Genomic DNA, 14539 nt, shown 5'->3' with positions numbered 1-14539 from the left:
AAGGCTATAGACTCTATATACAGATAGCATGGTCATGAAAGTACTTCACATACAAACTTTTGTTTTTGCTCATGTTTGAGTAAATGATTAAAACAAGAATATAATTTTAGTCAAGTATAATTTACTTTCTGATCAAGTGACAAAAACCAACAAAAAAACAACAACAACAGAATTTGAAGGAGTTATAAAAAGATAGTCTACATAGAGCAAAACTGTATGCTATTCCCAGTGTTATGTATAATGTTTATGAGCATCACTATGGAAAGTGATATTAAATCTGATATTCGAATAAGAGAGATGTTAAGCTCAGTTCTTTACTTTATTAAGATGGCATTAATTGTTATAATCAGATTCCTGAAATGCACTTCAGGAGTGTACAGGATCTATGATAGAAACTATGATTCAATTTATATCATTACTAGCTTCTTATCAACAATTTTAATCCAACTTAATTGCTGTTTGTTTAGTCCTGATACTATATAATGATTAAAGCAGGTATTTGGATGCTGGTGAACAGGGAAAGGAAGGTATAGTTATGGGACTCATCACTACACATGAAGGTAAACTTAATGGTAAATCTGTAAACATTGTGATGTTACAGATTTCAAAATGGGAAATTGGGCAGTTAGACTTACTTGTGACTTTGTTTTTATTGAAGATTAAGTCATTTAGAAAAGCTGCCTTCTCTAATAATGACAAAAAAAAAAAAAAATTCCTCCACTTCTTCCTAGTAAGTAAGAAGTGGGGAAATTTTTGAAGTCATTGGAGAAGGCATCTAACAAAAATAAAAGGATAAGCTTTGCTTGTTGGAGATTTAAACAGCAGAGTAGGAAAAAATACCTTACAGAAATATTTTGGAGAAGACAGTAAATCTAATAATAATCTAGGTATACCTGCTGGATTTCTGTTCAGCACTGACAAGTCATTAAAGCATTTTAAAGCACATTCCAGCATTTTAAAGTTGTGTATGGTGAGAATGGCATAAGAAATAAAAAAGAAAAAAAAAGTTATTGACCATGTTATTATTGATAGTATTATATTTACCCTGGTTCAGGATTTAAGAATCTGCGTGGAGGGAATTGAAATAGGAAACTATCACCATTTAGTTTTTGAGCAGGATAAAAGCCACACACACAGTATGTATGTATGCATGTATAAAATATTATACTGAAAAATAATAATGTAAGTGAAAAAGCTTTCAAAGATATTCAAATATACAAATATTATTATAAAGAAAATAGAAATTTGAAAACTAGAAGCCTTGGAGCCCTAGAGGCAAAATAATAATAAAAAAAAAGCTTGTTGAGTCCATGATGAAGTTGTGTGCGAAACTATAGGAGAATCAGGACTTTATGATGGATTCAAGTTGCAGTCCTGGAAAAAGAAGAAATCACATTTGAAAGCTCCTAACAAGATTTTAATGCATAATAGGAACGTTCACATAACACAATACTACAAAAAAAAAATGGACACCTAACTGAACTATGCTATACTTATAACCTTGTCGATTTACAGAACAAATTTCTATACAAATCTAGAAGGAACATCCACATAAAACAAGATCACAAATAGATCATATTTCTATCCATGGAAAATGGTGGGATTATCCCAAAATTGTTGTGAAACTAAACTTTGACCATAGAATAGTAATAATATATAAAACTTTATTTCAGTTCTTTTAAACCTAAAACAAGAATAGTAACTAAATATCATTTGAAAGACCTGACTCTTCCTGCCATACAAACGCAGTATAAAGAGTCATTATCCAACAAGATAACAGAAGCTTCCATGCCAGAGCTTCATTTATGTTGCACAATCCATCCATAGCAGCAAAAACTCTGGTCCCGAGACTTCATAATTTCAAAGGAAATGGGTGATACAATGTAGGAAGATTTAATGAAGTGACATTAAATTTAATGCAATGACAAAAAATGATATATACTATTGGATTTTTAATTAGACTATGGTTTTGATAAAACATTTATACATAATCGTCGACTAGTTTCGCTAGCTGTGTCTGTCTAGCTTTATCCAGATGAGAAAGGTTATACTAATATTAAATGCAAAAACAAAAGAATGCAGCAATGACTTAAAAACAGTTAAAACAAATTGGAGAGCATGTGTGACATTAGAAGCATAAAGCATGAAGACTTAGTCATTGTTATCAAGTCTCATTTTATAAATTTTCGCATAATTTAGTTCTGTTAAACTTAATGAATTTAATAGGTTTTTCCAAATGTCTTTTAGTATTATTCCTTGGTTTCTGTTGAGGTTGTCTCCTGTCTGTAGGACTACTGCAGCTTCTTTAAAGGTTCTACATCTGTAATCTTTTATATATGGCATAGAGCTGTTGTCCCACTCTGTTGAATGGTTTGAAGTTGAGAAATGATGTGCCAGCCCTGAGGTGTCTCTATTATTATTGACATCTCCGACATGTTCCTTCTTTCGGATTTCTAGGCTTCTTGAAGTTTGGCCTATGCAGGTCAGTCCACACGTACATGGTATGCTGTAAACACCTGCGTATTTGTAGAAAGCGATGCTATCCTTAGAGGATCTTAATAACTGTCTTATAGTAATGGTAGGTTTAAAAACAACTCGGATGTTAAAAGGCTTCATAATTCTTGTTAATTTGGTGGAGACTGAACCTGCGTAAGGTATGACGATGGATGATACATACTGTGTCGCCAGAGGCTGTTGCTGTTCATCATTTCTCAACTTCAAACCATTCAATAGATTGGAACAACAGCTCTATGCCATATATCGAAGAAGATTACATGTGTAGAACCTTTAAAGAAGCTGCAGTAGTCCTACAGACAGGAGACAAACTCAACAGAAACCAAGGAATAATACTAAAAGACATTTGGAAAAATCTATTAAATTCATTAAGTTTAGCAGAACTAAATTACACGAAAAATTATAAAACGAGACTTAATAACAATGACTAAGTCTTCACACTTTATGCATTTAATGTCATACATGCTCTCCAATTTGTTTTAACTGTTTTTAAGTCATTACTGCATTCTTTTGTTTTTGCATTAAATATTAGTTTAACCTTTTTCGTCTTGATAAAGCTAGACAGACACAGCTAGCAAAACTAGTCGACGATTATGTATAAATGTTTTATCAAAACCATGGTCTAATTAAAAATCCAATAGTATGTATCATTTTTAGTGAAAAGGACTAAATAATAACTATTAAAAAAAAATAATGCAATGACATTAAACAGCAGTATAGGAATTGGCAGACACACAATCTACATAATCTTGTAAATGAACTAATTGATTGAGTGTTATGGCCTTTCAAAATGACAAAGAAAGTGACATCCAGACTGGCTGTCAGAAATTAGAACTATATGAAAATATGCATAAAAATGAGAGAAATGTATCTGGTAGCATAATTCCTTATGTACCAAAGAATGGAAACCCAAAAGACTAAGAAACAAAGGTGAAAACAGCAAGATACTCAAAAGACAAAAATGACCTCTCCTTATGGAAGAACTATTTTGAAAAACTGTTTAATAATTTATTAGTGAACTACAGATGCTTTGCCAAAAACAATACGCCAAAAAGAACTTACTTTCTGTTATGTGTAACAGTTTTACATTGCAAGAATTTGAAACTGCTGCAAACCCCACAAGAATAACAAAGCATCTGGATTGAATGATATAATGGCAAAGGCTGTTAAACATTGCAGAAAGGAACTTTGGAAATTACTGCTAAAGATCTGCAATACAACTCTAGCTACATCCAACATTTTATCATAGTGGTGAGAAAGTGTAATAATACCAATATCCAGAATATCTAATGCAAACTTCAAAAAAAAAAAAGGGGGGGGGGGTACTTAAGGGTCAAAGCTGTATAACTGAAAGGAGACCTCCACTTAGCCTTTAAAGGAACTTCTGACCTAATGTCCAATCCTCACTTTCTCGTGGTGCACCCTGTTGGGTATCTACCTGGATACTGAACTAACGAGGATGGGCTGGCAATTTGGGATTTAGCCGACCAAATTGTATTCTTATTGGCTTAAACCAATATACAAAATGATGGTACAACATGACAAAATTTCATGCCGGCTGGGGCATCGCCCGGTTAAAGAAGGCCCCCATTATTTTCACCAGGGAACCAGGGCAAAAAGTCAGCTACTGGGACAAATCTGAAAGCAACCCCAACTCAACATCGCCAGAGTTAAAGATCGGTACTATCAACATAAGAAGCCTGAATGGCAAAGAAATGGAACTAGCTGATGAATTAGACAAGTACCAGATCGATATAATAGGGGTGACTGAAACAAAAAAGACAAAAACTAGTGAGATCTTTCTGAGCAATAAATACAAAATGTTATATTCAGGCAATGACAATCAAGGAAAAGAAGGGGTAGCCATAGTATTCAACACAAAATATGAGGCTAATCTTCTTGAATGGCAGGCAGTCTCAAGTAGAGTGATGTGGGAAAATAGCAGAATGGGGAATTGGACAATGAGACTTATTTGTGCCTATGGTCCCACAGAAGGCTCTAGAGAAAGCTACTGACACAATGAAAAAGGAAAAGTTGGTCCTTATTGGGGATCTAAATAGCAGAGTAAGAAGTGATTGTCAGACATACAAAAATGTTTTGGAAAAATTTGGAGAAAAGAGCAAAGCTAATAATAATGGCAAATATCTGTTGGATTTCTGCTCAGAACATGGACTGGTTATTACTAACACCATGTTCCAACATAAAAATGTGCAGAAATTCACATGGAGAGAAGAGGCAAGGAATAAGAAACGTCTCATTGACTATGTTATTGTTGATAGTGATGTTTTCTCCCTGGTGCAGGACACCATAGTGTACAGTGGATTTGAAATTGGAAGCGATCACTATTTAGTCTTGAGCAGGATAAAATTGAATTTCATAATGAAAAGAATGACATGTAAGAAAGTTTTAAAGCGAATAAAAGTTGAGCAGCTCTCAGATGTGAACTGTAGACTAAAATACACAAAGATTATTGAAAAAAAAATGAAAGAGTTTGAGAACAAGAACCAAACCTTGGAGATTTAATGGTAAACCTTGAAGAAAACCCTCATTGATTCAGCCAGAGAGGCATGTGGTGAGGGTTATCTGCAGGGATAGAGCAATCAGAACTCAATGGTGTACATAAGAAGTTAAAGAGGCAGTGAAGGAAAAGAAGAAAGTATATCAAAAGTTCCTGGCAAATAAGTCAGCTTGTGCTCTTAGATAATTCAGAGACAAATGTAAGAAAGCTAAACACTGTGTAAAACTAGTTAAACAAAAGTAATGGGAGGACTTTGGCAAGAACATAGAAAATAAATTTTTTACTAAATAATTGATGGAAATTAAAACATAAACTAGGATATACATTAAAATAAATTTTAATATACTTCAATATTTCGGCAATGTCATGTTGCCATTTTCAAGGAACTTAAGAAAAAGACACGTGCACGCTGGCACAATAAACAGTAAATGAGGAAGAAGCAGGAAGCTATTATTTCTCCTAAAGTCCTGATTGCGCCCACTAGCTGGCATTGTTGGTATTCTTGGGCGATTGGACTGAAGGTCTTCTGATGTAGGTTTCCCAAATTTGAAGCAGTCTCATGCAGCCAAATTTGTTGAGGTTTGGATTGTTTCTTAGGGATGAAGCTGATTCCATGAAAAGCCTTTCATATCTGTATTTACTATGGTGTATTATCGTGGCTTTCTTTCACCATATTCTATGGCAGGTATCCAGCGCATGGTCAGCAAGACCAGAATGGCTGTATTGGTGAAACCAGATGTAGTCGTGTTCTGATATTTGCTGTCCTGCCTGTTTGGCCAAAGTAGGACAGCTTACAGCTGCAAGGGACCTGGTATACACCAGGTAGGTCTAGTGGGGAGGGGGGGGGGGAGGTTGGTCTTTAGTAGAGCAGATAAGGGATGCCAATTTTTTATATGGTCTGTAACAAGAAGTTAAGTCATGTTTTTTTAGGATTTTTGTAATTTTTTCCGAGGTGCCTCGAATATCGGGCATGGTACTGGATTTAGAGTAATCCTTGTTGTGAGGGGGGGGGTATGGTTTACTGGTTTCAATATTTTTTGGATTTTTTTCGGGGTGTAGCCATTGGCTGGGAAAGTGTTGAGAATGTGGTTTAGTTCTGTGGTTAGGGCGTAGTCATTCGAACAGATAAGTTTGGCCCTATTGTGTAGTGTCTTAATGACTCCATATCATTGCGAGGAGGGGTAGTGGGATTGTTGGTGAATGTATCTTCCTGTATGGCTGGGTTTTCTATAGAGTGAGAAAACCAAGGTTCCATCAGCTGGCAGGTGAGTAGTGTGTCTAAGAAAGGAAGGCGGTTGTTTTTTCCCTCTTCCAGGGTGTATTTGATTCTACTTACTGTTTGTACCTGCATGCACGTGTCTTGTTCTTAAGTTCCTTGAAAGTGGCAATGTGACGTTGCCGAAATATTGAAGTATATTAAAATTTATTTTAATGTATATCCTAGTTTATATTGTAATTTACTTAAATTATTTAGTAAAAAATGCATAACCAATGTCTAAGCCTTATCACGATAACATAGAAAATAAATATCAAGAAGGTGGTAAGATAATCTGGAGGTTGTTGAAGAAGCTTAGAAATGGTGGAAAGAGTGCTGTAAAAGGAGTTATTGATGAAAGGTGACATGAAAACAGGAGAAAAAGATATCCTTGAAGTATGGAGTAATTTCTTCGAAAGATTGCTAAATGAAACAAGCAGTGATAGCACAGTGGTAAAAAAAAAAAACACTCAACTGGCATACAGTCAGGAATACATATCCATACTTGAAGTAGAAAAAGCCATCAAAGGCTTGAAATGTGGAAAGGCAGCATGAGTAGATGATATTCGACCTGAAATGCTGAAGTATGGTGGTATAAAAGTCTTACAGTGGCTTCACTGCATAGTTCAAAAGGCCTGGACAGAGGGACGAATTCCCAATGATTGGAGTAGAGCTCTCATAGTACCCAAAAAGGGAAATAAAACTGAATGTGAGAATTACAGAGGTATTTCCTTACTGAGTGTTCCTGGCAAGATTTATGCAAGTATACTTGAGAAACGGTTGAGAAGAATTGTGGATGAAAAGCTTGGTGAAGAACAAGCTGGATTCGGGCCAAATAGAGGCTGTCAGGAACAGATTCTTCACTTTACGACAAATAGTTGAGAAAGCATGGGAATATAACAAAGATCTGCATTTAAATTTTGTCGATCTGGAAAAGGCTTATGACAAGGTGCCAAGAGAGCAGCTATTTAATACGCTACTTTTATATGGTGTCTATGGAAAATTATATCAAGCAGTACTTAGTCTTTGAGTTGTAAGTCAGCAGTTAGAATTGAAGGAAGATAGTTTAATGTTAAATCTGGTGTGAAACAAGGATGTATATTATCCCCTCTGTTATTCATTATCTATATGGATCACATTATGAAGGAAAGTGGTATTAAAAATGATATCAGAATTGGAGATGTTAATGTCAGCTCTTTGCTTTATGCGGATGATGTTATACTTCTAAATAAATCTGCTACAAGTTTGCAAGATTCCCTGATTAAATTGAATAACTGTTGTAACAGATATGGTATGAAGGTCAGCAATAAAAAGACATACAATGAAAAATGGTAGAATCATTGAAAATGTCAACTGCATTGTGAACTGAGATCTTGTGGAACAAGTAAAACGTTTCTGCTACTTAGGCACAATTTTTAGTGAAGATGGTAAATTAAATATGGAAATAGACAACAGAATCAAAGCTGGTATGGTAGGAAGTCAATTGAATAAATTCATATGGAATAAGAGAGAAATTAGTCGGAACACTAAATTAGCTGTATACAAGACAGTGTTCAAACCAGTTTTAACTTATGGATCTGAGAGCTGGGTCAGAAGTAAAACACTTCTGACCCAGACTAGAGACTGCAGATATGAGAGTCCTGAGAAAGATTAGAGGCATGAACAGATGACATCAATGCCAATATCATATTAAAAACAAGGATATTAGGAAAGAACTTGACATTGTCAGCATCCAGGAATGCGTTAGCAGAGTTAATCTCAGGTTGTATGGTCACTTAAACAGAATGGGCTAGGAAAGATTAGCAAAACAAGTGTTCTCTGTCAGGTTGGCAGGAAAACGACTCAGATTGATACGGTACAAAGTGCCTTAGACGATTGAAATACAAGACCTGATAATGTTGGAGTTTACAAGTAACAGACTGATTTGGAGGAAAATTGTAGATAGGAAGTTAGTAATGATGTAAATTTTTCATGTAGTACTATCATATCCTGTACACCCCTTGAGGGTACATGTTAGGAATTTGATGATGATGAGTGTGATATCATACAACTGATTGGCGCTATCAGTGGTATATGCAAATGAACCACAGCATAAAAGTGGACAATTTGGAATGGTTTCCATTTCATGTCTGGAGTAAGAACAAAACATTTTGTAATAGCAAAATTCTTGGATATGGCTACAAGATATCATTTAACCAGGTGGTTAGCCATCATAAAACTACATGCCAGTCTAATTCTGTTGAAAGTAGTCACAAAAATCATCCCAAAAATGCAGTGAAGGAAGGACATGTGCTACAACTTCAGTGGGTGACCAATATTTTTGATTATCTGCTTGCAAAAACAGGTCAGCTACCCCAAATCAGCTATGATCTGACCTTGCATTGGTTACCCGAACATTGGTATCTTCCACTGTACACTGAAGGCTTTATGTATGTTTTCTTAATGCTAGATGATTGGTAGTCTGCTTGCCCCTATTCCTATGCTATAGAAGAAAATGTTTGAAATGGGCTAGTTTCCATGTCAGGTGTCGAGACTAGTGGAGATTGGCATTGTTTACTGACAAGTTCTGATTTGCTGTACAAAGCAATACCAAGTGTGATCTTGTGTTCAGGTGATGTGTTAGAGTAAGTCATATTCAAATTGTGGAAAGTTGATCATTAATCAAGTCTCCTTGAAAACAGTGATGAAAACTCATCTCACGATCAATCCTTATTTCCAAATGTGTTTGGAAATGCAAACAGTCACATGCAATTCCATACGTTTTTCCACAACGTATAGAGAGCTGCATCAAAATATGCATATTTGTCAACAGCAAATAGGTGATCCAGGTACTGCAAATCATGATCCATGATTGACAGCACCTCATCATCACCATCAAATTCCTGCCATGTACCCTCAAGGGGTGAACAGGATATGATAGTACTACATAAAAAAAATTACATCATTAAAAACTTCCCATCTACAATTTTCCTCCAAATCAGTCTGTTACTTGTCAAGACTCCAACATTATCAGGTCTTATATTTCTATCGTCTAAGGCACTTTGTACCGTATCAATCCACCTATATCTTGGTCTTCCTCTGGGTTGTTTTGCTAATCTTTCCTCGCCCATTCTGTTTAAGTGACCATACCACCTGAGATTAGCTCTGCTAACGCATTACTCAATGCTGACAATGTCAAGTTCTTTCCTAATATCCTCGTTTTTAATATGATATTGCCATTGATGCCATCTGTTCACACCTATAATCTTTCTCAGGACTCTCATATCTGCGGTCTCTAGTCTTTGGTCAAGTGTTTTACTTCTGACCCAGCTCTCAGATCCATAAGTTAAAACTGGTTTGAACACTGTCTTGTATACAGCTAATTTAGTGTTCCGACTAATTTCTCTCTTATTCCATATGAATTTATTCAATTGACTTCCCACCATACCAGCTTTGCTGATTCTATTGTCTATTTCTATATTTAATTTACCATCTATTACTAAAAATCGTGCCTATGTAGCTGAAATGTTTTACTTGTTGAACAGGTTCATTATTCACAACACAGTTGACATTTTCAATGCTTCTGCCTATTTTCATTGTCTTTGTCTTTTTATTGCTAACCTTCATACCATATCTATTACAACAGCTATTCAATTTAGTCAGAGAATCTTGCAGACTTGTAGTGCATTTATTTAGAAGTATAACATCTGCATAAAGCAAAGAGCTGACATTAACTTCTCCAATTTTGATATCATGTTTAATACCACTTTCCTTCATAAAGTGATCCATATAGATAATGAATAACAGAGGGGATAATGTACATTCTTGTCTGACACCAGGTTTAACATTAAACCGTCTTCCTGTACTTCCTTCAGTTCTAACTGGCGACTTACAACTCAAATAAAGACTAAGTATTGCATGATATAATGCCCCATTGACACCATATAACTGTAGCGTATTGAATAGCTTCTCTCTTGGCACCTTGTCATATGCCTTTTCCAGATAGACAAAACTTAAACACAGATCTTTGTTATATTTCCATGCTTTCTTGACTATTTGCTGTAAAGTGAAGATCTGATCCTGACAGCCCCTATTTCGCCTGAATCCAACTTGTTCTTCACCAAGCTTTTCTTCCACAATTCTTCTCAACTGTTTCTCAAGTATACTTGCATAGATCTTGCCAGAAACACTCAATAGGGAAATACCTCTGTAATTTTCATATTCAGTTTTATTTCCCTTTTTATATATGGGTACTATGAGAGCTCTACTCCAATCATTGGGAATTCGTCCCTCTGTCCAGGCTTTCTGAAGTATGCAGTGCAGCCACTGTAAGACTTGATACCACCATACTTCAGCATTTCTGGTCGAATATCATCTACTCCTGTTGCCTTTCCACATTTCAAACCTTTGATGGCTTTTTCTACTTCAAGTATGGATATGTATTCCTCACTGCATGCCTGGTCAGTGTTTTTTACCACTGTGCTGTCATCACTACTTGTTTCATTTAGCAGTTTTTCAAAGTAATTACTCCATACCTCTTGATATTTATTTTCTATATTCTTGCCAAAGTCCTCCCATGATTTTTGCTTAGCCAGTTTTACACAGTGTTTACCATTCTTGCATTTGTGTCTATATTCTCTAAGAGCACAAGCTGACTTATTTGACAGTAACTTTTGATATGCTTTCTTCTTTTCCTTCACTGCCTCTTTAACATCCTGTGTCCACCAGGGAGTTCTGATTTTTTTATCCTTGCAGACAACCTCACCACATGCCTCTTTGGCAGAATCAATCAATGTTCTTCAGAATTTGCCACTGAATCTCCAAGTTTTTGATTCCTGTTCTCAAACTCTTTCATTTTTTCTTCAATAATCTTTGTGTGTTTTAGTCTACAGTTCACATCTGAGAGCTGCTCAACTTTTATTCACTTTAAAACTTTCTTACATGTTATTCTTTTCAATATGAAATTCAATTTTATCCTACTCAAGACTAAATAGTGATCACTTCCAATTTCAAATTCTCTGTACACTCTGGTGTCCTGCACCAGGGAGAAAACATCACTATCAACAGTAACATAGTCAATGAGACTTTTCTTATTCCTTGTCTCTTCTCTCTATATGAATTTGTGCACATTTTTATGTTGGAACATGGTGTTAGTAATAACCAGTCCATGTCCTGAGCAGAAATCCAACAGGTATTTGCCATTATTATTAGCTTTGCTCTTTTCTCCAAATTTTCCCAAAATATTTTTGTATGTCTCACAAAGATGTTCTTTATATCATGCAAAAAAGTGGTATGAATGCAAATTTAAAGAAACCTGTGATATTTTGAACAATCATCCTAATCTTAACAATAACGGTGGCATAAAAATCCCAAGAATTTGGATGGCACACCAAACATTCAGCCCACTTAATTTCTTCAAGTTTTCCAGCAAACCCTTACTTTAGGACTAAGTAATAATTTCGACTCTTATTGGCCACCATCTATACTGTTTTGTTCTAATTTATGTGTGTACTTATATGAGTAATTATGTGAGTGCATGTTACTCTCTAGCTTAATATATCCCTTAATGATTTTTAACCAAATAGATGATAATAACAGGACTCTAGCTTTGATGTACTAAGGTTTTTTCTTTTTTCACACCAGAGGTGAGGCCAGTAGTTTAATGGTTGAGCAAATTAATGTAACTATCATACCACATAGATTGTAATGTAGTTGTAATATACTCCAGATGATCTTAAGATATGAAGTGCTCTTCCTTGAACATTGTAAATAACTATTCAAGATATTTGATTGATTACAGGATTTGTGGCTAATACAGTAGGTCTTCATGTATATTATTTATATTCTTTCTTACAGTTATTTAAACTCTGGGAAACAAACAAGTATTTTGAACCATTAGTTTTGGAGGTAAGTATTTCAATCCCTTTAATAGGATTGTTTTTGCAAAATAAATAATTCTTAATCAAGAGTTTATTAGACATTATCTATTTGTGTTTTATTCTGTACAGAACTTTTAGCAGTAATTATAATGAGAGAATTAGAAACAAGCAAGTATTATAGATTACCCCTTTCATTTGAGGGTTTTCAAATACTATGTGGTCCACATGGAGATTTCCAGTGTTGCACTGTCTCTGTGTAGTGAGGCTTTTTTTTTGAGTAATTTCAAAGTTTTGTAAAAATGATTTGTGCATTCTTTTCATTTGAAAAGAATGCATAGACTACAAGTATTTTATGCATCAGTGTACATTTTTGAAATGGATATATTAATAGTTATTGAAATTCATTTAAGTTATTTCATAATACTGTGGTGTTTTAAAAAGTCTATTGCCATTTGATTGCTCACTGTTGTTACAGACGTGCATCAGGTAAACAATAAACAAAATTGATCCTTTGAAAGTAATTTTCTAAATCTCTTGGTCAAGATTCCTTCCATCTGTTTTTTTACAACTCTCATCATTAACATCTTATTGCTGAAAAAAATTTTTTTTGACTCTTTCAACAATGAGATTTCTTCATTGACTGTATCCAGTTCATTTGTGTAGCTTTAATTCACCATCACCATTAAATTCCTGATATGTACCCTCAGGGATGTTCAGGATAATTATGATAGTGCTACATGAAAAAGTTCCACCATTATTAACTTCTGATCAACAATTTTCCTCCAGAAGTGTACCAAGACCTAGAAAAACTGTATGGCAATGACTGAGCCATGCACAGATGATCTGCTGGTTTTCAACATTTAAAGAAGAAAGGGAGTCCCTGGAGGATGTACCACGCTCTGGATGGCCAGTATCTGCATGGACAAATGAAAATGTGGTAAAAGCTAGGGCAATTGTCAGGTGCTACTCATTGTAAAGCTTGGTACCTCATGCAAATCTTCCTCTTGTGCAAATCTCTAAGATTAATCTGGCTGATTCCTTACCGACACCAAGCTTTACACATGAACAGAGAGAGCATCAGGTTGCATGTTGTCAAAATTTCATCCATGCAGTTGATCAAGATCATAGGGTGTTACAAAGAATTGTCACCAGTGATGAAAGTTGGTGTTTTCAGTTTGATCTGGAAACGAGAGCCAGAGCATGGAATGTCTCCTCCCTGGCAGAAGGAGATCAGGTTGCAAAAATCATGTGTCAAGACAATGGTTTTTTTTTATTTTTTATTTTTTATTTTTTATTTTTTTTTATTTTTTTGTTTTTTTTTTATGCAGCTGGAATTATCCACTGCAAATTTGTTCCTGATGGCACCTCAGTGAAGTCAGTATTATTTAGGAGTATTACAATGTCTGTATGCAATATGTCAGGAAAGATCTGTTCCATAATAGTTGGTTACTGTTGCGCAACAACGTGCCTACACACTGTGCTGCCTGTGAAACAGTTTCTGGCTTTGAAAACAGACTTTTTCCTCTTCCTAAAGATGAAGTGTGAAGAGGCTCCTTTACTTGAAAATAACATTGAGAACATCCAACGTGGTGTGACCCAGAAACTGAAGGAGGTTCCTGTTCAGGACTTCCACCATACCTTCGAATACCTGTACAATAAATGTAAACATTGTGTGGAGGTAGAAGGAGATTATTTTGAATCTGTATAATTGCAATTCCAAATATAGTTCTTTGTTTTGATATACTAATTGTTGTCTCATTACTTAACGAGTACACTGTGTAGTTTAGCTGTCTTACAGTTTTTTCTCTATATTCTTTTAGGACATCTGCCACTTATTTACTAGGAGCTTTTGGTATGCTTTTTTTTTTCAGAACTGCTTCTTTAATTTATTGTGTATACACCATGGGAAGTTCTTAATTTTCTATCCTTAACAGACAACTTCACCACGTACTTTCCTAGCTCAATCAATGTCTTTTTCAGGTTTGTCATTGAGACTCCAAAGTTTGGTTCTTATTTTTAAACTGCATTAAATTTTCTCCAATAATGTTTGCATAGTTGAGTCTACAGTTTACCTGCAAAAGCTGTTCAATTTTATTTATTTTTAAAACTTTCCTACAGATTATTCTTTTCAATGTAATATCCATCTTTGTCCTGCTCAACATTAAGTAATGGTTACTTCTAGTTTCAAATTCTCTGTACGCTATTGTATCTTGAACCAGCATGAAGATATCACCATCAAAATGACATAGTCAATGAGATTTTTTTCTTATTTCTTCTATCTTCTCTCCACGTGAACTTGTGCACAACTTTATGTTGGAACATGGTGTTAGCAATGACTTGTTCAAGTCAGAGCAGAAATCCAGTAAATACTTTGCCCTTCTCTCCAATTTTTCC

General features: G+C 35.0%; 1 protein-coding gene across 2 annotated transcripts in view; it reads left to right on the top strand.

The window, feature by feature from the left end:
* scaf6 (SR-related CTD associated factor 6) overlaps positions 1-14539 on the top strand; it is a 251811-nt gene that overhangs the window by 128295 nt on the left and 108977 nt on the right. For both annotated transcript variants that reach the window (XM_090409796.1, XM_090409797.1), the window contains one exon: positions 12123-12173. In XM_090409796.1, coding sequence (XP_090265922.1) covers positions 12123-12173 — 51 coding nt within the window. The remainder of the gene's footprint in view (positions 1-12122; positions 12174-14539) is intronic.

This window comes from Typopeltis vanoorti, chromosome 20 (genome assembly GCF_054136105.1).
Source record: "Typopeltis vanoorti isolate ZY-2024b chromosome 20, IOZ_Tvanoo_1.0, whole genome shotgun sequence".
NCBI lineage: Eukaryota > Metazoa > Arthropoda > Arachnida > Uropygi > Thelyphonidae > Typopeltis > Typopeltis vanoorti.
The sequence above is the reverse complement of the archived record's forward strand: the minus strand, read 5'-3'. Positions and strand labels throughout refer to the sequence as shown.